Source organism: Chiloscyllium plagiosum, chromosome 30 (genome assembly GCF_004010195.1).
Source record: "Chiloscyllium plagiosum isolate BGI_BamShark_2017 chromosome 30, ASM401019v2, whole genome shotgun sequence".
NCBI lineage: Eukaryota > Metazoa > Chordata > Chondrichthyes > Orectolobiformes > Hemiscylliidae > Chiloscyllium > Chiloscyllium plagiosum.
The window spans coordinates 19,879,445-19,906,861 of NC_057739.1; the positions used below are offsets into that span (position 1 = coordinate 19,879,445).

Sequence of the window (27,417 nt, forward strand, 5' to 3'; positions counted from 1 at the left end):
TGCAACATTTAAGAGGCATTTGGATGGGTATATGAATAGGAAGGGTTTGGAGGGATATGGGCCAGGTGCTGGCAGGTGGGACTAGATTGGGTTCGGATATCTGGTCAGCATGGACGGGTTAGACCGAAGGGTCTGTTTCCATGCTGTACATCTCTATTGACTCTATGACTCTATAATATAATTCCATAAAGGGGCATAAATGAACCAGATAGGTTTTTCTGACGATTGACAATGATCATCACTAGACTCTTAATTATAGACTTATACTGGATTCATATTCCACCATCTGCTGTGGTAGGATCTGAACCTGGGTCCCCAGAGCATTATTTGGGTCTCGGGATTAACAGTCTAGTAATAATACCACAAGGCCAAAACCTCTACAGTTTGCTATACAATGTTATCTGCAAATGAGACATTCGTTTCCATATCTACACTATTAACATTCAGCTCTCCCTGTCCACTGCTGACCCTTTCATTGTCCAAGTGCTGTCATCATCTCAGGCTGAACTAAACCGTTCATGACCTTGTTGTCCTAGATGGCAGTGCTTGCACCTCTGACTCGGAAGACTGTAGGTTTAAATCTCACCCCAAATCTTGAGCACAAAGCAAAGGCTGAAATTCCAGTGCAGTACTGAAAGAGCACTGTGGAGATGTTGTCTTTCAAAGGAGATATCAAACATCAGCAGCATCTGACCACACAGATGTACACAAATAATCTCATAGGACTGTTTTGAAGAAGAGTAATTGAGTAATCCCCGTGGACATACTGGTTAGACGGAATCTGCTCAAATGGTAAGGGAACAATCAAAAAGAGAAAAGCCTACTTAATCTTATTCTCACTAGTTTATTTGTCAAAGATGTATCTGTCCATGATAGTATTAGTAAGAGTGAACAGTGCTCAGCCCTTGTGTGAGATGAAGTCCAGTTTTCACATTCTGGATACCTGCCGCTGAGTTATGTGGCACTATTACTATACTAAGTGGGATAGATTTCAAACAGATTTAACAACTTCAAACTGGACATCCATCAGGTGTTGTGAGACATCAGAAGAATTAAATTTAGCCAGAGACATAACTTCATTGCTGACATATCAATTAAATGAGGTAAAATACAGTAAGTCTACAACACAGAAGTGCTTGCATGCTGAATAGTGGAAGCAATGCAACAGGCAGGGTTCAGAGAGCTTACAACCAATGGATCAGTTGAAAGCTCTAAATAGTTAAAAACTATTTATTCAGTTGTGAACAGTGATGAATAATTAAACAACTAAACAGGAAGAAACAGCTCCATAAACAACACTCATCAGTTATGATGTGGGAACCTATCACAGAATAACAGAAAAGATCAGCTTGAAGCATTTTCAATCATCATTGGCTAGAAACATCAAGCAATTGATCCATCCTAGCCTCCTCATGATGTCCTCTGCATTACAAATGCCAGCCTTCAGCCTATTTCCCTCACTCCACAGAATATCAAGTAGTAGTTGAAGGCACTCAAATCTGAAAAAGCTATAGGCTCAGACAACAGTCCAGCAATAGTACTGATGACATATGCTCTAGAATTAGCCACACCTTCAGCCGAGCTCTTCCAGTTCAGCTACAACATTGGCAATTACCCAGCGATGTAGAAAATTGCCCAGATACATCTGCCCACAAAAAGCAGGACTAATTCAAATCGGCCACTCACTGTGCAATCAATCTACTCTCAACCCATAGTGAAGTGATGGAGGGGGTTGTCAACAGTGCTAGCAGGCAACACTTAGAAAAACCTGCTGATTGATGCTCAATTTGGACTCCATCAGGATTTCGCGGCTCCTGACATCATTACATCTTAAACCAACATGGGAAAAAAATAGAGCTGAACTCGAAATAAGGCAAGAGTGACTACCCTGACATCAAGGCTGCATTTGACTGATTATTTTTTGAAGGAGTTCTCGCTAACTAAAATCAAGAGGAATCATGGGAAAACTCTCCATTGGTTGGAGTCATACCTGACACAAAATAAGATAGTAGAAACTATTGGAGGTCAACCATCTCAGCCCAGAGGGCATTGTTGCAGAAATGTTGGCATTTTTAAAATCAACCTATTCAGAGGTGTTATTACACATCTGAAGCAAATAGGACTTGAAATCCGGGCTCCTGGCTCAGAGGTAGGGACATTACCAATCATGCCTGGAAGTACCAGGCAATGACCATTTCCAATGGGACAGAATCTAACCATCGCCTCGGATTTCAAATAGCGTTACCACTACTGAAACCAACAACAACCAGAGGGTAACCATTGACCAGAAGCTGAAGTAGATCAGCCATACAAATACTCAAGAAAAGCAGATCAAAAGTTAGGAATTCTGGAATAAGTAATTCATGTACAGACTACCCAGTGGTTGTCTCCCATTTACAAGGCACAAGTATGTCCAAAAAACACACAAGACGCTTGTCTCCATCCAGAACAAAGCAGTCTGTTTGTCTACCAGCTTCAACACTCATATTGTGATGTCATTGTGTACGATGCACTATGGTATTGGACTAAGCTCTTTCATTAGCACTTTCCAAACCTGTGACCTCTACCCTCTCGAAGAACAAGGACAGTAGATAAACAAGTTCCCCTCCAAGTCTCACACCATTATGATTTGAAACTCTATCAATTCCTTTACTGTTGTGGGTTCAAAATCCTGAGGTCCTTATTAAAGCATAGTGGGTATCTCTAAACCCAAAGGACTGCAACTGTTCAGGAAGGCAACACACTACCAGCTTCATTAGGGAAATTAGGGCATGGAAAGAAATGCTGACTCGACAATAACGCTCACAGGAATGAGTAAAATCAAATATTACGGGTGTGCAACAAATGCTGGCTTGACCAGCAATGCCAAAATTCCATAAATGAATTTTTTTTAAAAAAAAAACTATCTTTTAATTAACATCACTAAAACAGGTTAACTGGTTATCATACTTCTGTTTGGAGGAACTTGCTGTGCACAATTTAGCTTCTATATTTCCCAAATCATTACAATAACTATGTTTCAAAACTATTTAATTGGCTGTGAAGACCTTTGAAATAGCCTATGGCAATGAAATGCAGGATGTAGATGCAACTCATTCTTTATTATATTATTATGAGGCAAATGAATTGACATTTGGGTTGCCAACTTATTGCAACATATCATACATTCAGACTTGTTATTTCCTGCGAAATAAAGGATGCTTTAATTTTGTTAATTCTTTTGAAAAGTTCTCTTTTATTTAGATTAATTTGCTCTTCTGCTGAGTAATAGCCACTTTGTCTCTATCTGAAAGTGTCAACGTGTTTGGATTTGATATTGGGTATGTTTCTGAAGGTGGTTGCATTAACTGAATTCTTAATATATTAGTCAGTAAAGTTTGTGGAAGCTGATTGCTTTACAGCAATTCTGTTTACTGATGATTTTCTTTCATGGCACATTTTGGAGGTAGCTCATTATCAGATGGCACCTGGTTTCATTTAGTCTTTTGGGGGGTGAATCCAAGGTCCTCTTCTTTTAGTGTAATGGAAAAACTGCTCTGTATTACACTGAAGTCATGTTATCAAAAACTTTAATTTCATTAAAATGTTACATTTATTAGCTGCTACCTTCACTTCCTTATAAATCTGGAGATGTCCCTTGGACCAACTGCCAATTCCAATAAGTATTGGCAGAAGTACAACTTTATTTGCAGTAATAAATTTACAATAAGTCTATTCTACTAAATGGCAATCCAAATTGATAATCCATTAAATAGTTTTGGGGACATCCTACAAAATGTTAATTGCAATAATGGTTTGTTCTAGTAGATTGCATTATTACCATTGTCACTTGAAGGATGAACAGTCATTAGCATACATTTTCTACATATAGTATAACATGATGCTTTACACGTAGTGTTCATCACTGACATTAGAATTGATTACTTTTGTTGGTAGGTCACCTTTCTACTTATTATGTGATTTGCATATAGTAAGTATTTTGTACCAGCGCCATACTTACATTCTGCAACACTTACCATTATATACTTCCAACACAATCAAGGGAGTTTTGCTACATTGTAACATTTTCCAATCCCTTTTGGGTGCCAATGTAACATAGCCAGAGGAGAGACAAATTGATCCACTTGAAGGCCTTTAGTCAATGCCTTACAGTTACCAGTGTTCCAATTGTCTGTGCAGTGTGCAGTGTCCAGTGTCTGGCCTCTGCTCAATCAGCAAATATCCAGTTGATTTGGGGTCAGCACAGGAGCCCAAGTCTTTTATCTGACGCATCACATGCTACACTAACTCTCCATTTCTGTCGGCCACACAGTAACAGATTTTTCCTTTAGTATTTCAAGATCTTACGACTGAATACCTTTAAAAAAAGAGAAAAAAACACAAGACTTACTGTATTAAATCTCTCCAAATACACATCATCTCCCAGCAGGATATAGGCCTTCAACAAATATTCGTAGTAGGAGTCAATTCCAGCACCCACTCCACTGTCTTAGAATACAATGGAATCTGTTAGTAGGATCTCAGTGATTGGAAACATAACAATCAATGATGCAAGTTGATGATAAGTACATTAATATTACAAAAGACGTGACTACAACGTGACAAGGAGCTGTTCATGTAAAATGTCGGCTGCTAATTTACAACACTGGACAGCATGTGGTTTCTCCCACATGAATATATTGAAAAACAGATTTATAAGATCACAGCTCTGAAAAAAAAATCTCCTAGAGAGACAGCTTGCATGCTTCTCAGAAGTAAGGCTGTCAAGTTATGCAGTACTTGATATTTCGAGCACACATATAAACAGAAACATTAGGAGAATTAGGCCATTCAACCCTAAAATGCCCCATCATTTAGTAAAGATTATGGCTAATGTTTGTTTTCAATTTCACATTTCCATCCACAAAAAGTGCTTTCAAATTTGCTTTCAAATCATAATCTTCAGCATTTTGTTATTGGTAAAGTTATACTTTTATTTTTTTTAAACCACATTATCCTTAAATTTACATTAATTAAGGTAAATTAAAACCTTAATTTTGCACTGGACGGTAATAGCTAACACAATGTATCTGTAAAGTATTTTAGATATCAAGAAACGTTTGCTCAAAATGAGGCAAAATTAGGTAAACCTAAGTGAGAACTATAAAATGTTTGAGGACATAAACTGGTGGAATGAACGTATGCAAACGCAGAAAGAAAAATGTTTTAAAAATGCCTGCTGCATTAAATTTCATTAAAAGGAAGACGGATTTAAGTCATGCTAAACTGGGGTGAAGTGTACAGCAAAGAAGGTTACCTCAGATTACAAAGGGATCTTGATCAGATGGGCCAATGGGCTGAGAAGTGGCAAATGAAGTTTAATTTAGATAAATGCGAGGTGCTGCATTTTTGGAAAGCAAATCTTAGCAGGGCTTATACACTTAATGGTAAGGTCCTAGGGGGTGTTGCTGAACAGAGACCTTGGAGTGCAGGTTCATAGCTCCTTGAAAGTGGAGTCACAGGTAGATAGGATAGCGAAGAAGGCATTTGGTATGCTTTCTTATATTGGTCAGAGTATTGAGTACAGGAGTTGGGAGGTCATGTTGCGTTTGTACAAGACATTGGTTAGGTTGCTTTTGGAATTTTGCGTGCAATTCTAGTCTCCTTCCTATCGAAAGGATGTTGTGAAACTTGAAAGGGTTCAGAAAAGATTTACAAGGATGTTGTCAGGGTTGAGGATTTGAGCTATAGGGAGAGGTTAAATAGGCTGGGGCCATTTTCCCTGGAGCATTGGAGGCTGAGGGTGACCTTATAGAGGTTTATAAAATCATGAGGAGCATAGATAGGATAAATAGACAAAGTCTTTTCCCTGGGATAGGGGAGTCCAGAACTAGAGGGCATAGATCTAGGGTGAGAGGGGAAAGATATAAAAAAGACCTAAGGGGCAACCTTTTTACGCAGAGGGTGGTGCGTGTATGGAGTGAGCTGCCAGAGGAAGTGGTGGAGGCTAATATAATTGCAACATTTAAAAGGCATCTGGATAGGTATATGAGTAGGAAGGGTTTAGTAGGAAATGGCCGGATGCTGGCAGGTGGGACTAGATTGGGTTGGGATATCTGGTCGGCATGGACAAGTTGGACCAAAGGGTCTCCTTCTGTGTTATACATCTCTATGACTTGATGGTAATATAATTGCAGGTAACCTAGTGTCCGTTAAGCAAACACATGACATACATATCTACACAATTTCCTTCTAACCAGTTTACTGGAGGACAAAAATTTAGTTTTCTAATAGGTAATATAATAACCTTTCTGCAAACAGTTGTGCACATATTAACCTTTGCCTGTTTACTTAGCAAATGTCATATTGACATGGTCATTGATTTAGAGACCAACACGAATAATTGGAGAACACAAGAATAAGGAGGAATGACATGTCATGTGGCCCTTCAACCCTACTTTACCATTCAATGAAATTATAGTTCATCTGACAGTTGCCCTTACTCTATTTTCCTCCTGCCCCAAAACCCTTATTTCCCCTGGCAATCCACAATTTGTCAAACTGCATGGATTCAATGGCAACTTTAACTTCTTTTTCTCTATAAAGGTTAGGACATTTAAATGTCTTGACAACTTGAATGAGTTTCTCCATTTTAAATGCACTTAAATGTTTAAGTATACTTTTAACGATTGCAAAGGACATCTGACCTCTCTCATTGCTGCCCCCAGAGTGTTCCAAAAAGTTGTTCTACTTCTCCAAAGGTTACCCAACCCCTCTGAAGAACTCTGGTCATCTTTTACTTTCTGCTGAAAGTTCTATAGCCTACAAGTAATGTTTTAATATCCAACCAGGGAAAACCGAATCTAATTGAAGGCAACTACACTTAACACATACTGTTGCCCCTATGAACCAGGGATGTGCAAAATACAAGCTGGACTCATTTCCTCTCAGTAAAAATGGCAGCTGCTGGGTTTGGGGATAGGACTTCCAGAAACAGGGTTCTGTTGCTATTTTACCCAAGCTATTGACTCTGTATCTTTAAGAAAGTTCAAGCCGTGTCTACTAGTTCCTCTCTATGTGTCAAGCTTATCACAGAGTCATAGAGATGTACAGCATGGAAACAGACCCTTCGGTCCAACCCATCCATGCCGACCCATATCCCTCCAAACCCTTCCTATTCATATACCCATCCAAATGCTTCTTAAAATGTTGCAATTGTACCAGCCTCCACCACATCCTCTGGCAGCTCATTCCATACATGTACCACCCTCTGCGTGAAAAAGTTGCCCCTCAGGTCTCTTATCTTTCCCCTCTCACCCTAAACCTATGCCCTCTAGTTCTGGACTCCCCAACCCCAGGGAAAAGACTTTGCCTATTTACCCTATCCATGTCCCTCATAATTTTGTAAACCTCTAAGAGATCACCCCTCAGCCTCCGACAGTCCAGGGAAAACAGCCCCAGCCTGTTCAGTCTCTCCCTATAGCTCAAATCCTCCAACCTTGGCAACATTCTTGTAAATCTTTTCTGAACCCTTTCAAGTTTCACAACATCTTTCCGATAGGAAAGGGAACAGAATTGCATGCAATATTCGAACAGTGGCCTAACCAATGTCCTGTACAGCCGCAACATGACCTCCCAACTCCTGTACTCAATACTCTGACCAATAAAGGAAAGCATACCAAATGCCCTCTTCACTATACTATCTACCTGCAACTCCACTTTCAAGGAACTATGAACCTGCACTCCAAGGTCTCTTTGTTCAGGACTTCCCATTCACAAAACCATGTCAATACTGCTTGCTTTGTATTATAGTTCTTGAAGTGGCCTGCTGCCACCTCTTTAATAATGGAATCTATCAATTTCTCAATGACGGGCATTAGGTTAACTGCCCTATAGTTTCCTGCTTTCTCACTTCTATTCATGGACAGACAAACTCTGTATGCAGTTTGCCAATGTATTGGAACTTTCCCAGAATCTAGGTCATTTTGGAAGTTTGCAACCAATGCCTCAACCATCTCTGCAGCCACAACTTATAAGACCACATATGAGATGTGCGACCTGGTGGTGTTGCACTGGAAGCCCTATCCATCAGGTTTTTTGTACAATTTCTCTAGTGATCATTCAATTCCTCCTTCTCTTTTTATGCTTATTTTCTACTGCTCTTGGGATACTTTTCTCTTTTTGTTCATACCCTCTGCTGTTTCCTCTTTTCATGTTATAATTTTTTCAGTTTCATCCTGAGGGAGCTGATGCTCACTTTAGCTCGTCTTTTCCTTCTTATATTCTCATGAAAGCTTTTATTATTGGTTTCATATTTCTTGCTAATTTTCTCTCCTACTCTAATTTCATCTTTTTTAAAATTGTTTTGACATCCTTCACTTGTTTCTCAATCTTTCCAACATTGTACGTATTTTCTTTTAATATGATGCCAACCTTAGGTTCTTTGCTTAGTCATGAGTCGTGTGTTATTCCATTAGAGTTTTATTCAATTAAATACATTCTTAACAATAACAAAATATATCTCTTCAAATCTTTACCACTGCTTCTCTGAGCCTTTAACTTTTCTAACCATTAAACCTAGTCCAGTTTGACCAATCTTGTAACTGCCAAGTTTAAAACATAGTTACAGGCCCACATTTTCTCCCTGTAAAATGAATATGAAATCATATCATGTTATGATCACTCTTACCTGGAGAACCCTTTATTATACAGGTCTTTAATTTATCCTGTACTGCTACACATTACCAGGGATGTCCATCTAAAGGACTGCAATTAACTATGGTACATTTCTGTCATATTTAAATCCTTAAAGCCAGGGAGGAAATTAAACGGATACGAGGCTGCAGAACTTATTACAGCAAGTCCAGATATTTTTGGTTGGTGTCTACTAACACTCAGGTAAACTTGAAGAGTCAGGGACAGGTTGGAGAACAGGTTACAGAAATGTAATATTTGAAAAATAGAAAGGGTTGAAAGGTGTATGGATTTGAGTACTTGTGTACTGCAAGTATGCACTCCACATTTCCATGAGGTTTACACAGTGCTGAAGAATTTAAGTGCAATTTGCATCAGTAACTTTGAGACATATTAGATAAAGGTGCTATGCTCACCCCGCCTGATCCAGTCACCATTGTGGATGTTGATCACTGTCCCCACAAGATCACTGCTTCTCTGTCTTTTCTCCCATAGAAAATCCATTGCTCTCCGTGCATATTCCTACAGGATAAAAAATAATTTGCCATGAATCGTGAAATAGAAAATAAGTGTTAAAAAATGTATAACTAGCTCTTGCACAAATCCAATTATTTTCAAACATACATGTTAGACAATTTGTTATTTAAATGTGTAAAATGAAAAATATTGACTTAATACAGGATACAAACTAATACATCTAAAATTTCAAAATCTGCCCTAGGTGTACCAAACAGAGACTGGTATAATGAAAAGATACCACCATAAATCAAACTAGATATTCCAATGGGGTCACATCATCATAATCTTCTAACATCCAAACAAAGGCAGCATGTTCAATTTAGACTTTAAATTCTGTTCTCCCTGGAGAACCTAAATAATTGCTGAACAAAGCAAAGACTCTCTGTCCAATTGGGAATGACAGGAAGGTTCTCTAGAGAGAAAAAAAACCTGCAAATGCTGGAATCCAAAATAGACAAGCAGGAGGCTGGAAGAACACAGCAATCCAAGCAGCAACAGGAGGTGGAGAAGTCAACGTTTTGAGTGTAACCCTTCTTCCGGATTGGGGGTGGGTATGGGGGAAACTTCAGATAAAGCGGGGTGGCCAGAGCAGGGTAGTGAAGCAGGGATAGGTGAAGACAGGTAGAGGTTACGACCTGATTGGTCAATGGGAGGAATGAATTCTGTAGGTGGTAGGGAGCAGTGAAAGGGATGAGGAGGGGCTGGGAAGGGAGTCAGGGGTTAGGAAGGGAGATTATTTAAAATTGGAGAACTCAAAGTTGAGTCCTCCGTGCTGTAGGTTGCCCACGTGGAAGAGGAGGTGCTGTTCCTCCAACTTGCAGTGTGGTTCATTGTGGCAATGGAGGAGGCCAAGGATGGTCATGTTGGAATGGGAGTGGTTAGGGGAATTGAAGTGGGTGGTGACTGGGAGGTCTGGTCAGCCCCGCGGGCCCAGCTCCAATTGCTTGGTGAACTGTTCCTTAAGTTTATGTTTGGTCTCCCCGATGTAGAGAAGACAACATTGGGAGCACGTGATGCAGCAAATTAGGTTGGAAGAGAGGCAGCTGAAGTTCTGCCTCAACTGGAAGTTGCTGAAGAGATGGAGGGTGTGGTTGGTATTACAGATGTAGGTGGGAGGTGCCTGAACTAAGGGGAAGAGGATGGAGTTGAAGTAGGACGAGAGGGGTTCAGTGGGGCAGGAGCATGCTGAGACGATAGGTCGGCTTGGGCCCATGGCCTGATTGCCTCCAGTGATCTCCCCTCCAAACTCAGACCCCAGCTGTGTACTGCACGCTTCTACTTGCTTCCCAAGACCCACAAGCCCAACTACCCGGCCAACATATCGTCTCGGCATGCTCCTGCCCCACCGAGCTCATCTCGTCTTACCTCGACTCCATTCTCGCCCCCCACAGTTCGTGCACTACCCATTTACATCAGTGATACCAACCATGCCCTCCATCTCTTCAGCCACTTACAACTCCCTGGTCCCCAGCGCTTTATCTTCACAATGGACGTGCAGTCCTTATACACGTCCATACCTCAAGGATGGCCTCCAAGCTCTCCACTTCTTCTCCAACAGACCCATCCAGCTCCCCCCCTCTCAGTAACCTCCTCCACCTCGTCAAACTAGTCCTCACCCTCAATAACTTTTTAACTCCTCCCATTTCCTCCAAATCAAGGAGGTCGCCGTGGGCACCCAGTTGGGATCCAGCTATGCCTGCATCTTTGTTCCCCTTCAGTGCCCACACAGGCACTGTACCCCAACACTTCTGCCGAGACATCAATGACTGCATTGGTACAGCATCATGCACCCAGACTGAACTGGAGCAGTTCATTGAATTCACCCACAACTTCCACCCTGCCCTCAAATTCACTTGGTCCATTTCAGACACCTCCTTCTTCTTTCTTGACCTCACCATTTCCATCTCCGGTGACAGTCTCCAGACAGACGTTTACTACAAACCTACAGAATCCCATAACTACATAGACTACACCTCCTCCCACCCAATATCCTACAAGATGTCCATCCCATTCTCCCAATTCTTCCGCCTCCACCGGATCTGCTCAGACAAGGAGACATTCCACTGCGAGCATCCTGTATGTCCACCTATTTTGAACAACGTGCTTTTCCTCACTATGTCATCCAGACAGCCCTCCGCTGTACCACCTCCATTCCTCGTTCCACTACTCTAAACTCCCCCAATGGAATAAAGACAGAGACTCCCTTGTCCTCACCTACCACTCCACCAGTCTCCGCATCAAACACATCATCCTTAAACACTTCCGCCAACTCCAACTAGATCCCATCACCAAGAATATCTGCCCCTCCCCACTCCTCTCTGCCTCCCACAAGGACCATTCCTTTAGACAATCTTGGGTTTGCACCACTCTCCCCACCGATGCCTCCAAACCCCCAGGTACCTTTCCCTGTACTGGAAAAGATGCAAAACCTGCCGGTACACCACCCCCCTCACTAGCATCTAGGGCTCCAAACAGTCTTTCCAGGTGAAACAGAGGTTCACCTGCCTCTCTGCCAAACTAGTTTACTGCATCAGGTCCTGCCTATGTGGTCTTCTCTACATTGGGGAGACCAAACGTAAACTTAGGGAACAGCTGGGCGTGGGGCCTACCTGACCTCCCAGCCACCGCCCATTTCAATTCCCCTAACCACTCCTTTCCAACACGACCATCCTTGGCTTCCTCCATTGCCACAACAAACCACAGCACAAATTGGAAGAGCAACACCTCATCTTCCGCCTGGGCAGCCTACAGCCCAAAGGACTCAACATTGAGTTCTCCAATATCAAATAACCTCCCTTCCCATCCTCTGACTCCCTTCTCTGCCCCTCCCTTCCACTGCTCCCTGCCACCTACCCGATTCATTCCTCCCATTCACCAACCAGGTCGTACCCTCTACCTGACTTCACCTATCCCTACTTCACTATCCTGCCCTGGCTACCCCCTTTATCTGCAGCTCCCCCCATATGCACCCCCAGTCCTGAAGAAAGGAAGGTTCTCTAAGCTGGAAGGCCAATCACAGGATTTCCAGCCTGAAAGCAGCAGGCTTCAAAACAGAAATAATGTCCCTTCAACCTTTTCAAAACTTTAGACAACTAAAATGGCTTTTGCTACAAGGCCACCATCATCCATTAAGGGTGGTGTGGAGCAAACCTCCTCTCAAGGAAAGTCAACAGTTACATCCAGGCAAGAATGTAGGCTCTCCATACTGACATCAGGAGGCAGTCTCCAGGCAGCTAATCTGTCCCCAGCTCCCTACAGACAGCTGGAGGCATTAGGCTGTCAATTATCAGCTCCCAGCCCTTGCCTAACCCACTTCCCACTCCAGAGGTATAGCTGGGGTTAGGATGGAAATTGTTCTCATGTATTTGCTACTTTGTCCTCCCAGGTGGAAGCAGTTGTGGAGTTGGAAGATACTGTCTAAGGATCTTGGGTGAATTTCTGCAGTGTGTCTTGTGGACAACACACGATGCTTCTACTCAGCAGCAGTAGCAGAGGCCATTGCACGTGGTGCCAATTAAGCAGGCTCTCTCCTGGATAGTGTTACGTTTCTTGAGTGTTGTTGGAGTTGCACCCATGCAGGCAAGTGGTGAGCATTCCATCACACTCCTGACTTGCGCTTTGTAGATGGTGGATAGACTTTGGAGAGTCTGGAGGTGAGTTAATCCTAGCCTCTAACCTGTTCTTGCAGCCACTGTATTTAAACTACAAGTACCAGTTCAGTTTCTCATCCATGGTAAGGATGTTGATATTAGAGGATTCAGTGACAGTAATGCCATTGCATATCAGGGGGCAGTGGTTAGATAGTCTCTTATTGGAGATGGCAATTCCTGGCATTTGTGTGGTGCGAATCACCCAAAGTCTGGACAGTGTCCAGATCTTGTATTTGAACATGGACTGCTTCACTATCTAAGGAGTCACGAATGGTGTTGAATAATGCACAATCAGTGAACATCCCTACTTCTGAACTTATATGGAGGGTAGGTCATTGATGAAGCAGGTGAAAATGCAAACAGACAAGTTTCAAGTGTCTGTACCCAGTTTCAGCTGCTCATAGCTTTGACTCTCTTGTTTATTAAAACGTCAAAATCTGTATTGAATAAATTAATGATGCAGTCTTCACTGCTTGTTGGGGAAAAGAATTTCACATTGTGACAACCCACAAGGAAGACAAAATCTCATCTTTCTCCAAAAAAGGAGACCTTCCCCTCCCTCAGCCTTGTTCTTCCCCAGCAACTCCAACCCCCATGCCTCCACCCCCAAGAGTAACCATTTCTCACTTATCCACCGTATAAAGTATTCTCAGGTTCTTACATGTTTCAATAAAGTCATCTGTCATTCTTCTAAACTCCAATGGGTAGAAATCAAATCAATTATATTAACCCTCTTTTAATTGCTTCCAATACAATTTTTCTTTGCAAATAATGAAACCAAACTATATTCAATACTCAAGATGAGGTTTCAGCAAGCTCTGCACAGCAGCAGCAATTTAGATGAGATTACTTAGTGTGGAAACAGCCCCTTCGGCCCAACAAGTCCACACCGACCCGCCGAAGCGTAACCCACCCAGACCCATTCCCTTACATTTACCCCTTCACCTAACACTACGGGCAATTTAGCATGGCCAATTCACCTAACCTGCACATCTTTGGATTGTGGGAGGAAACCGGAGCGCCCGGAGGAAACCCACGCAGACACGGGGAGAATGTGCAAACTCCACACAGTCGCCTGAGGTGGGAATTGAACCCGGGTCTGTGGCGCTGTGAGGCAGCAGTGCTAACCACTCTGCCACCGTGCTGCCCACTATGGATGCTTCCTCTGAAAATCTGAGGGCTTTATTTCAATCAAGTGGTTACCTTCTGGTAGAATACTGTAAGCCTCCGTGGGTTAATTGAAAGATATTTATAGTGTCGGGTTTATGACAGATAGGGTAAGCATTGAAGGCCATTAGCTTTGTTTAGAGTTTAGCAGAATCTAGGATTGAAGCAACATTTTTTGTACCAGTTCAGGGAACACCAGGCTTGAGTTCAGATATCTGTTTAATTTCTCCCCTTGGAGGAGATCAAGATAGTCCAGAGAATGGTTCTGCTTTTGAAACTTCCAAACCAGAGAGTTGGATAAAAATTTGCAGGTTCTTTGAACTGAAAAATGTTTAAGATCTCAGATTTGTGAGAAGCCCCTGCCAGCAGACTTGGAAAGTACTCAATGAATTGTCTCCATAATCCAATGGAAAGATCCTGGAAGGACTTAGTAGAATTCTAAAGAATTAAGATTGGCGTACAATGTTTTCTGAACCTTAGTCAGGAGGTAGGCTGAAAGTTTGAATTCATGTGTTATAAGCTCATTCAAATTGTCTTCCATATTTAGATAGCTTTATTTGTTTTCTTTTATTCCTGTTCTGATAAAGAAAATCTGCAGCTTTACGTGAATATGCTCAGTGATTATCCACCATTCTGTGCAGTAAGCTTTGATTACCAAAAGCATTTTGGATATTCAACTGCAAAACACTTACAGGTTCCCTTTATCCACCTTGCTAGTTACCTCTGCAAAAGACTTCCATAAATTAAGCAAATACAACGCCATGTTCACTCAACCCAATCACACTATATTTTTCAGAATATCCTGCTATGGATAATGGATTCCAGCAATTTTCCCAGATGACACGTCAGGCGAGGTGGGCAATAGTTTCTAGCTTTCTGTCTCTCCCCTCATGGTCCAATGATGATTTTGGGGGTTAGTTTGGAGAGTGGGAGAAAAAAAAAACAATTCCAAACATAATTTGAAGATCATTCAATGCAAATTTAAAACAAAAATTTAAATTTTGCTTTACCTCAAAAATAGTTTCACCCGTCAGGCGACTGAGAGCTGCAAATTCCAGAATCATGGTTCCAGCACAGGCTGTACAAGTGTCTGACTCTGTGCCCGTTCGGGACAGAGGGCTCAAGATTCCATACTTCAGATTTACCTACAATAAAATAAAAGCTTTGAAACTTCTCAATAACCTTTATAACTGCTGCTCCACAAATAGTTTAGAAGTACTGTATAAATGTATTTACAGTGATATCAGTGGACTACTATAATTCAGTTTGTCAAAGGATACAGACAATGAAAAGTAAGACAACTTGCTTTGTCGTACTTTTTGCTTTACGAGCTTTGGTACACATCATGACTAAAATTCATTGTAGTTACATTTGGGAGTTTTTATTTAACAATATATTAAGATTGAAACTCTCACTCCAAGATCATTATTGTCCTAATTCCTATGTACTTACTCTTGGATACGGTAGACCACTGGTAGTGTTAAAAGCAGGCAGGAGTCGATATCCTATGTCTCTAGCCATATATAGAAGCTCATCTTTATACCAACGAATCTTGGACCCATGGTTCTTCAACATGGTTGCCATCACATGACCTCCTAACAACCCACTGCAGCAAAAATAAATATTCTTAATAACAAGTATCATAGAAATAGAGTTGTAGTATTATAATAAATGAGTTCTTGTTCAATAACATTTCCAGCCATACTGAGCAGAACCACAGCTTCCTTTAAAAAGTCCCATAATACTAACTAATTTTTAAACTAGCAGTTGTGAGTACACTTCATTGTGACCTCTGGGACATGTCCTACTTAATTATGTTTGAATTCTACAGCCAGGATTTTCCATTGCCATGCTCACCATCTTGTGATTCTCCCCCTCCCATTTATAAAAGTGAACGATTATTAGTTGGTATGCAGTGCAAAACCCAAATTTACAGACTAGAGAGATGCAAATTTAAAACAAAGACATGAATCACAAAAATATTATGAAAACAAACAATGCCATCCACCTATATTACAGAAGCAGGTTTGTTGAATAATTTCTCTGCTTTAACTCTAAAAGAATGTTGGCATTATTGGAAAAACAAAGATTTTGTTAGTGGCTTACTAGGCATTTTAGAAGGTGCTCAAAAGGACAGTGAACCAATTGTCATTTTCATGACAATACATGATAAAATCATTATGACTATTACTTGGATTACTCAGACAGACCTCAATTCCAGAATGCTAAATTTTAATTCCACCAACTGCCACAGCGTAACTTGAACCCAAGTCTTTGGATCACTAGTCCAGTGACATTACCATTATGGCACCAATTCTCTCGCAATGTTTGCTCAACCAGAAATTTACTGGAAGTAGGAACTGTCAAGTCAAATATTGTGAAACCACATTGTAATACTTTATACAACGTACCATGAAAGGGCATCAATGTGCCTTGTCAAATAACCATTTGATTCCAGTTAAAAAAAAGTTGCACTGGCATTCTGCAAGGACTGTTATTCAGTAATTCAGAAAATTGCTGTTGAAGGTTATATTTCTCCATTCCAATTAAATCAACAGACTGCAAGATTTTTCTCCCATCCTTTTTGAAAAGTTGAAACACAAAGTGAGAGGTAGTGTATTCACAGATTCCAGATAACACTCACTTTGATCTGGCTAAAAAGGTGAGTATTAACAGTTTAAAATGATCTGTTCACAATTTTTTTCTCCCTCCCAATGCTAAGATTGGAAACCCACACACCGATTATTTCTGAGCACTCTGTGGCAATGTTCAGTTTCCATGTAGTCTTACAAAAAGAAGCTGAAAAATGGACTAAATTAAATATGGCACAAGATCAAGTAATTTGTTCCAATGCTGCGACTGCCTAGTTCTGCAAATTCAGAAAGACACCGTAATCTACACAGAGCTTTACTCACCCTAATACACGGATGTTTGTTTCAAACACTGAGACTACAACGTCATTATCGAATTGGACATGTAGTATTACTTTTCGCACTGCATCTTCAAACTCATCTAGTTTGTTTAGTACCTTTGAAGTAGAATATAATAGTATTTTATTCAGTTTAAGAACTGAAATGACAACTTGGGCAAAGTAATATGGCAAAATAAGACTCAGTCAGGACTTGTAGGGATAAAAATAGAAAATACAAATTAGATAGGTGGTCATCTATAGTTACTATTGCTATCCAACTGGGAGAAATAATTGCACAAATTGAGGCCTGAAAGTGGGTCAGCTGCTCTTTTGACTGCAATATAGCTGGACAGCAAAGAAAAAGGGAAGTTATCACAAAATTAAGACTATTCTCTTCCTAAACACTGTTCATTTCCCCCAGAAATGAAGTGGAACACCGAGCTTCCATTCATAGAGTTCAACATGAGGTTCAGCATGGAAGGGGACCTTGGAATTTAAGGTAACAATTTTTCCAAGGACACATAATAAATGCATCCATTTATTTATAGATTTATTCTGCACAATTGAATTATTCCGAGGTTTAATCTAAATACACCCGTGAGAAATGTTAAGAAAGGATTTATTGCAATAAATCATGTTGTTTCTCCCACAATTTCTTCCTGAAATTAAAGAAAGGATAATTGTGAAGATCTTCAAAAGAACACAGATTTATATTCCTAGTTTATCATCTAGCGGTACAAGTTCTATCAAGTTGAGGTTAGATAAAACTCACCACAAAAATGTGCTTCATGTCTAAAATTTGTGCATTCTGCGTCAACATTAATTTATAGATTTGGCTATTTGTTTACACTGAACTCAAATAAACCAGCAGCCCACTCATTTCTAACATGATCGGATAAAAATAGAGAAACCCACTTTTCTTAATAACCCCTCCACCCTCTTGAAATCACAAGTTACAATACTTACAACTAGCGTATCTAATGTATCAATAAGAGTGAGTGAAAACCTGGAAATGAAAACATAATTCAAATTATGAAGGTGACAAAAAAGTCAATATGCAAAAAAGTTTCCAATTACATTTTAAACTTGAGATTTTTTTCCCTCTGCTGCGTGAGCAGTTTTATATATATTTTGACAAACAGCTATAAACTATTATCATTCCATACATTAACCCAAGGCTCTGTTTTAATCAACATAACTATTTTAAGGCAGGAGATCTCACTTGGGGTAGAGTACCAATTGGAATACGACCCAAAGTTTTAAATCTTTCAGTGCAGTCGATACATACATTCATAGAGATATTCAAAGGCTCTAACAAAGGTGTATTTAAGAAGCACTTAAAATATTAAGTAAACTGCATTAGATAAGGGAAGGCCTTGCCAAATTACTCTAAATCATCACTAAGTTTGAATGTAGACTGTATGTCTGAGTACAAACTTTACATTGCTCAAGGACTACAAAGTCAACTTCAGCAATTTGCAGTTGCAACATGCATATTCAAAAGACTGAAGTTGCATCTTTCTGAAGCCATTTCAATAGAACCCAAATTTTCAAAATTTCCATGAAAAAGATATTTTTGGTTGCAGTAATTCATTAGTGGAAGAGCTACTCTTCAAGAGAAGCAGGACATTTTTATGTGTAGACTAAGGATGATATAAAGCCTTCCATAAAATCAACCATTAATTAACCATCTAAGTACTCTAAGTCTCTACTTAAAAAACAATGTAATTCATTGCCATATGTGATTCAAACCAAACTCAATGCAGAAAAAAGAAGGATTTGAAAGAAAATGTGAAAATTCTGACTACTTGGTGCAGTGGTTGATATAACAAGCATTTGAAGGGTCTGTTTCCGTGCTGTATGACTCTATAACTCTCTATGACTGCTATTTTTCATTATGTGCTGAAAGTAACTAAGATAGAATTACTTAAAAGGAGCTTTGATGAGACAAAATCCCAGTGATGACCAAAGTTTGAAGATTGGAAATTCACCATATGGTCTACAGATATTATTTTGGCTCAAAGACAAATGTCCCTTTTAAAATCAGCAAATTACATTTGCTTTGGTATCAGCAAGAATTAAGTTACTTTCTTTCAGTTTTCACAAACTGTATCCTTTTGCCTGAAACTAAGCATTTTATTTACAATATTCAGCAGCAGCACCCCATTTGTTAAAAATCCGCCAAATAAAGAGAAATAGCAATTCATAAATCTCTCCTGTTGGATCATATGTAGTCTTTGTAAACTAAATCTGGATTTTGGATTGTCAGAATTTGCTTTTGAAAGCAGATCACTGACAGAAACATTTAAGTCCAAAAGACAAAAATAAGATGGCCATCACATTGTTGCTTACAAACAAATATTGACAAAGAGAAAATGAATTATCTAAAATTTAAAATGTTAAACAATGAGCTTTCAAAGACATGAATGATTATTAGTTGCCACTTTTATTCAATTATTAACGTACGTTGCTTTAAAAACAAATGGTACGGCGTTGTTATTTTTGCCTCAGGTTTTTCAGTACAGCCCATTGTGGACAGAAAGGCCAGCAGAACTCAAATCATGGCAAAGCTTTATGTCAGTCTCTCCTTGGCAGTAAAGCCTTCCCAAATTATGTTGGAGAGTGGAAGGGGCTAATACAGGATTCTCAGCTGGTGACTATGGGGCTCATTAATGACACAAATATTTCCAAGCAAACTACAATGCAATGGTGACTCAGATATTAAACAGCATCAGCATGACTTTCCCAATCCTCTAGGCCACCTGAGTAAATTATGTCAGACCTCCAGGAGACCAGTTGTAAGGCTCCCTGTACCTGACTGAGGAATCAGGCATGGGGAAGGTGGGCTACGAAAAACTGACGCCCAGCCCTTTCTGCTACCAACCCTGCCCCACCTCTTGCATCATCCAACTTGAGGTCCTATTCCACTCTCATTTACCTTTGGCCTGGGTTCCCACAACAATCCTGGGCCTCCAGTGTTGTGCAGCTGTCACCACTCTTTGTAGTGCTGACACGTAATGGAGAGCTGCTGGTCTCTGATTGGCTGGCAGGACTCCTGCCAATCAGATCTCAAATCTCATGAAAGGCCAGATGAGACAATACCATTGGGATTCCCCGCACCCCAGATGTTTCCCACAAGGGTGACTAAGGCCTGTATTCCTGACGAAGGGCTTTTGTCCAAAACGTTGATTTTACTGCTCCTCGGATGCTGCCTGAACTGCTGTGCTTCTCCAGTATCACTCTAATCTAGACTCTGGTTTCCAGCATCTGCGGTCATTGTTTTTAACCTACAAGGCTGACTAAATCCAGGGACCCCAATCACAAATCATTGAATTGATGAGAATTTAGAATCATCTGCATAGTCTCACTGTTAAACCTCTTGAAAAAATAATGCATTGTTTGTTGAGTTGTAACTGGGATTTTACTGATGTATTAAAATCATACTTACTGTTAAGCTGCCTTGCTGGCCCTGAGAAGCCAATGTTCTATTTGTGATACAAACGTTCCCATTTTTATTTTTAAAAACTTTCTCTTTAAGTTATTTTATCTTTAGTTTAAGACCTAGCATGATCCAACAGTAAACAGTTATTTTGCTAATTGAGAGTTAATAGTGAGAGTGTTATTACATACTTTTGACTTACTAGTTTGACATGCATAAATATTTCAATGAGATTGATAGTCCCAAGTTTGCTGGCATCACAGCTGCTCACACCATCTCTCGCCTTGGTGTCATTAAGAAATGGGAAATCCATTCCACAGCAGTCAATGAATTTTTGTGGCACTTTATTTCCACATAGTCAATGATAAGATAATTGGCAAAGTACATAATCAGAACAAAGTTCCTATGGGAGTTTGTACAGCTTTATGCTTTCTCCTAGCAGCTTAAATTCTTTACAAAACTTACAATTGTATATTGCTCTTTGCAAGTCAAGATATATAGAAATGATCAGAAGCCAATGATTTACTTTAGACACAAATAGCAATGAAACAAATGATCAGATGATCCGATTTAGTGATGTTGGTTGAGGGATTGTTGTTTGCCAGGGCATTTGAAGAACTCCACTGCTCACGTTTCAATGCTTTTTTGGGAATGATTTCATTTGATTGTTTTTTGGTTCTGGTCACCACACTACAGGAAGGAAGTGATTGCACTTAAGGTGCACAGGAGATTCGCCAAGATGAGAAATTCCACTATTAAGGGAGGTTAGATAGACTGGGGTTATTTTCCTTAAAGCAGATAAGGCAGAAGGGGAACACCACTCAAATATAGGAAGTTATGTGGGGTATACAGATAGGTAGAGAGGAAAAGCCTTTCCCTCATGTGGAGAGGTTGATAACCAGAGGGCACAGTTTTAAGGCAAGGAGCAGGAGATTTAAAGGGGATATGAGGAGAAATATTTTCACTCAGACAGTTGTGGGGATCTGGAACTCTCTGCCTAAAAGGGTAATAGAAGTGGGAACTCTTAAGACATTTGACAAGTATGTAGACCAACACTTGAAACACCAAAGTATACTGGAAAATGGGATTGGAAAAGATAGATGCTTAAATATTGGCATGGACACAAGGGGTGAAAAAGGTCTTTTTGCTGTGCTGTAAAAGTCTGTGCGTGAAAAAGCAGAGGGTGCCTCAATTTAAAATACAGTCAAACAGCACCTGTAACAGCACAGCACTCCCTCAGTACCAAATGTGTTGGACTAAGTGATGTCTAGGTGTTTTGGCATGTGGCTTCAACCTGTGGTATTTTGACTTGGAGAATTTACCGCTGAAGCATGATGGATCTCATTAGAACAGCTACTTTGAGCAGCGCTGTTATTTACAGGATATCCTAAGTTAGGTTTTCGCAAAATATTGTTTGTAGTTACTCCACAGATTTGGGAACCAGCACCAAAGCCTATAAATATAAAATGTATTTCTACATAAATTATGAAAACTTATTTCAGATTGTTCCAAATGCCCAAAAAAAAACAAAGATTTTTTTCTACTTGCCACATTTATCAGATGTACTTAACGCACAATTTATCCTTTACTTAAAATTCATTGTTCTTAAACTGTTCTCCACTTCATGATTACAAATGACAGTATTTCTGAACGTTCAAATCTAGAACGTACTTTCCTAAGGCATCATCAACATCACCACGACTTGGCTCTAATCCACGAATTCTTCCACGACAGCTCAAGGGCATCAACTCATCAGCAGGGTATGCATGTTCCTAATGAGACAGATGAAGGCAACAAATAAAGCCTAAATATCAGAACGTCATTTTTAACTGGTTTCAGAAATGGCATGCAGTACCACTAGGCTTACAGTGGCTTGATAATATATTCATAAGTGATAGCATATAATTTTGAATGAAACAGATAGCATAGGATGCCCGAATCAACCTCAGATCAACCACCACAGAATCATATGTCAAGTGAAGCTCCATTGACTTTCTCCCAATATGTTACATCACTGTGAATATCCCTCTTCCTCGACCATTCACATAATCTCAATCTCTGTAACTGGGAATGCCAAGTGATTTGTGCCCAATTTTATGCTTATGGCCTCAATCCCGCCTCAGGCGACTGACTGTGTGGAGTTTGCACGTTCTCCCCGTGTCTGCGTGGGTTTCCTCCGGGTGCTCCGGTTTCCTCCCACAGTCCAAAAGATGTGCAGGGTCAGGTGAATTGGCCATGCTAAATTGCCTGTAGTGTTAGGTAAGGGGTAAATGTAGGGGTATGGGTGGGTTTCGCTTCGGCGGGTCGGTGTGGACTTGTTGGGCCGAAGGGCCTGTTTCCACACTGTAATGTAATCTAATCTAATCATTGAGGCCTGGGCTGATATTAGTTACTTTCACTGAATATAGCATCCTTCCAACTACCTAAACCTTTAACCCTGCTGCAGTTGAATGCAAGCCCCAGAATTTAAAGCATAACAATACTAAGCCCTGCTCCACGCTGTCCTGCTCCCAGCCCCTTTCTTGAAATCTTTACCATGTATTGCAATATTTTCAATGATTTCCCATGCTCTTGAAAAAGTAAACTTGTCAGCTGCATAATGCTATGCTGAGGAAATAATACTAACAGCAAAGTGAGTTACTTCATAAAAGTGCATCATAGTTAAACTTAATCAAGGGAATACAACCAGTCAAATACTTTTAACAACTTCAGTACACTTTCAGCTAACCAAGCTATCTTCATGTCGGAATAACTTGTGCAATTACAAAAAAGTCATTCACAATTTTCAAGTGAACTCTGTAAGATAAATGCTGTGATTCCTAATATATTTGATGTGAATATTAGAAATAGCTCCTTTGATAAAATCAATTTAAACATGCTTCATGCAGTGTAGTATCAAAAAAATTGAACTAATCATCTTTTTGCAACTTCAGTTTTAAGCAACCACAGGCATGTAAAGCCGTATACTATATTTACATGCAAGTGCATACATATAAAGCAGTATACTATATTTACATGCAAGCGCAAGCATGTAAAGCCATATACTATATTTACATACAAGCGCATACATGTAAAGCAGTATACTATATTTACATGCAAGCGCATGCATGTAAAGTGGTATACTATATTTACAAGCAAGTTAAAAAGCTATTTGTAATCACAGCAAAAAATTGCTTTTCTTTTCTGAGCATAATGAAAACAGAAAATGAGCTAAAAAATATTTTGCTCTGAATTAACGAATTGTACACAGAGAGAATCAGCAATAGTGTTTAACTAAAAGATGCTGAAAAATGTGTTGCTGGAAAAGTGCAGCAGGTCAGGCAGCATCCAAGGAGCAGTCGATTCTCCTGCTCCTTGGATGCTGCCTGACCTGCTGCGCTTTTTCAGCAACACATTTTTCAGCTCTGATCTCCAGCATCTGCAGTCCTCACTTTCTCAGAGTTGATTTTAACTAAAAGATGCAAGATACAGGAAAGGATTGGCTCAGATTTTGTGATAGAAATAACTGAGACTAACACCGCTCATCTTCATCTAAAAGGGTAAATCTGAAACTTAAGCATTAGAAATGTGGGCACATATTCCCCTAAAATTTTAACTCTAGTTGTAGAGTTCAAAATAAAAATGCTTTCCTTGCACTTTGTTTTTAAATCTTGCTGCCCATTTTGCTTTTTCTGCATACTTGGGCATTGGATTAGCTATTCTGGTTTGCATTCCCTGGTTCAGACTCTGCCTGCCTCAAAGATTCTGCAAACTGACTGATTAAGCAGATGTACAATTTATTGATTTATTCAAAAAGGTCCCAGATCCCAGGTCCCAAAGCTCAGAAAGTCCATGGTGGGCAACCTGCAAATGCAACAAAGAGATGACAGAGCTTGATTGCTGCTAACTGCAAAACCCAGCCATAAGATCAGAAATTGGAATGTTGGTTGTACTGGCATACTTGTTATGCGCTTAAAAACAAAGGGTAGCCAGCAGCATTCAGTAATTCCTTTCCCTACTTCAAAATGTGATGAAACGCCTTTTTTTGAATATGCACGTTAAATGTTTGAAGACAAGGAATTGTCTCCAGAACATTCTATTTCTGTGCATTGGTAGCAAGTCCTTTAGTCTCTGGTGATAATGTGTGATGGACATGATCAAAAGTAGTCAGGAAATGCCTACAAACAATATTGGCAAAATTAATGACTGAACTGCCAACGGAGTGCCTTGGCAGCCAGCATTGAACTTTCAGAATTCAGTTTTATGTAGGCCATGAAATTTTGACCAGTGCGAATGGAAAATTGTATGCTACACATGCCTATTGACTGGCAAAGGAGCAGTACAAATTTGCAAAATCATCCTACATATGGTTAATTTCCAATTAGAATTTCAAGGAATTTTCTTCGTGTTTTTGTATAAATCTGAAGAAATATTTGTCTCATCGAATGGAATTTACTGACTTCGATGGGATATGAAAAAGGTATGGAACAAATTCTGATAATGTTTGATATTAGTTGGGATCAACAAAAAAAACTCAAAAGTGGGGCTCATAAACTCCATGTCAGACAGCAATACCTGCAAGATACAGTAGAAAACTGGACTCTAACATTTAACAAAAACTGGAGACATTTTGCTGCGGTCCTCATTGGAGCACAGCAACAAGGAAATTGCTACTTTTTAAAAAATTATTCACACAGCTTGCGGGTGTCACTGGCAAGGCAGCATTTATTGTCCATCCCTAATTGCCTACAGGGCAGTTAAGAGTCAACCAGATTGTTGTGGGTTTGGAGTCACATGTAGGCCAAATCAGGTCGGGACAACAGATTTCGTTCCCTAAAGGGCATTGGTGAACCAGATGGATTGTTTCCCCCCAACAATGGTTTCCTGGTCATCATTAGACTCTTCATTCCAGATTTAGTATGGAATTCAAATTTCACCATATGCAAAGGCCGGATTTAAAGCCAATTCCTAAGAACACGAACTGACTTTCTGGAGTGGTAGTTAACAGTAATACCACCAGCCAATGCCTCCCCTATACATCCAAATAGTTTGGATTTCCATTTGTCCTGGATGGCTTGAATGAAAACACTGCACAAAGGCAACTGAATAAAAATGAAACACTTACCATATAGTTGTTATATGCATGCTCAAACATTTCAACAACTTCGTTCCTGCAAAGAAAAAAAAACAAGAGATAGTTAAATCAAAGAGCAGTCTCAAAGTATTTCTCCAGCAGACATAACCAAACAAAAATATTACCTTACCAAAACTGACCTTTGGGATTGCAGGCCTGATGTACGGAGAGAATGTAACGGTTAGGATTCTATTCACTGGAGTTTAGAAGAATTTGGAGGGAAAGAAATCTCAGAAACCTAAAAGATTCTAAAAAGACTAGACAGGCTTAAAGGCAGGAAGACGGGGAGTCCAAAACGAGGAGCCACAATCTAAGGGGCAGGCCATGTAGGACTGAGATAAGGAGAAATAAGGACTAGAGAGTCCTTATTCCAGGTGAGCCTCTGGAATTCTCTGCCACAGAAAGCAGTTGTGGCCAAAGCATTGAATGTTTTCAAGCAGGAGACAGATATAGTTCTTAGGTCTAAAGAGATCAAAAGATATGGGGCAATGATGGGAACAAAATACCGAGTTGGATGATTGCCATTTACAGAGATCATGGCTAATCGGCTCAAAAGGGCCAAGTGGCCTACTTGTGCTTTTACTTTCTATGTTTCTATGTAAAAGGATATGAGCTAAGTGGCATCACGCCACATCTGATTTATGACAACTCTTTTGCAGCGATATAATACATATGAACATTCAGTGACCAAGCATGTGTCATGTGATTTGTAATAAGTTTATTATTTTTTGTAATAAAAAGGGATTTTGCAAAGCACAGTATATAATGAAAACTATGCGGTCTTACAATTACTCTGAAGAATTTCAGAAGCTAAAAGTAGTGAACAGTTATGGAATATGTAGCATTACTTACTAGCACAGCAAGCTAATTCAGTTTGCCAGAGGAAAAAAAAGCAAAACATTTGAACTTAAAGCCTTTCTGCTGGTAAAAGGCTACTGGAATTCAGTTTTCAATCATAGAACTGATTCATTTTTATCAAGTAAAGGTTCCTTGAGACAAGTCACAGTAATTGTTATCATTTAACACAAAGTTTTGTGTTTACCATATTGACATTTAAGCCTCAACATAACTAGTTCCATTCAAGTGGAAATTTAAACGCAGATGTTAGACCACTGCAAATTAGATGGCCAAAAATAAGATTGTAAAGATAAATATACTGAGCATGTTGATGTAAATTAGTTAACTGGAATTAAATGTTGGGAATGGCGGCATCTTCTGATCATGGTGGCCGCCTTAATCTTTGCCAATCATCACCGTCATTAAACAACCTGGATGAGGGAATGAAGTGGTAAAATTTACCTCGCACATATATTAACACAAGCACCACTACGATCACGGTTTGAAACACCTCACGTTCTCCTATTTTCTCCATAGAATGAACAAATAACACACAAAGGCCAAATGTCTCAAGTTTCTTGGGTAGGATAAAATGAAGTGAAAGAGGCATAAATAGATTTCAGTGATTAAAGTGCGTCATACAACTTTCCAGTATCTCAAATAAATAATAAAAGACAAAAACACTGCATTCTTTGCAGTATATTTATAGGATCGTGGAAACATTTGATTGCTACACAGTACTAAGTTGTCAAACTATGCATTTCAGATGAACTTTGTACATAGTGGCAATGATGGGAAAATTGTCAGTGCTCACCACTGTTACCCCACTGAACCTGGCAGCAGTCCAACAGTCAGTGTAGTTGATCTTATGTTCCTCCACAATATGCACCATTCAGGTTCTCCCAGCAATGTCCCTCAAGAGTGCACATACGTGGTAACTCAGCAATCTAGTACGTGTCACACATTGAAATAAAGAGGCTGCTCATGAGGAGGAGGAGGAAGGAGGAGGAGGAGGAGGAAGAAGGAGGAGGAGGAGGAAGAAGGAGGAGGAGGAGGAAGAAGGAGGAAGAAGAGGAAGGAGGAGGAGGAAGAAGGAGGAGGAGGAGGA

The 27,417-nt window shown here is 39.9% G+C and overlaps 1 protein-coding gene across 2 annotated transcripts in view; it reads right to left on the reverse strand.

Annotated features, from left to right (window-relative positions):
• Window positions 1-27,417, reverse strand: part of si:ch211-282j22.3 (ER degradation-enhancing alpha-mannosidase-like protein 3) — a 70,096-nt gene that overhangs the window by 33,748 nt on the left and 8,931 nt on the right. The window contains exons 2-9 of one of the 2 annotated variants that reach the window (XM_043719997.1): window positions 25,464-25,509; window positions 22,031-22,131; window positions 17,887-17,926; window positions 16,925-17,037; window positions 15,462-15,615; window positions 15,020-15,154; window positions 9,090-9,195; window positions 4,391-4,488 (exon numbers count right to left, since the gene is read on the reverse strand). In XM_043719997.1, the coding sequence (XP_043575932.1) occupies window positions 4,391-4,488; window positions 9,090-9,195; window positions 15,020-15,154; window positions 15,462-15,615; window positions 16,925-17,037; window positions 17,887-17,926; window positions 22,031-22,131; window positions 25,464-25,509 (793 nt within the window). The remainder of the gene's footprint in view (window positions 1-4,390; window positions 4,489-9,089; window positions 9,196-15,019; window positions 15,155-15,461; window positions 15,616-16,924; window positions 17,038-17,886; window positions 17,927-22,030; window positions 22,132-25,463; window positions 25,510-27,417) is intronic. The other variant, XM_043719998.1, reaches the window with a different exon arrangement.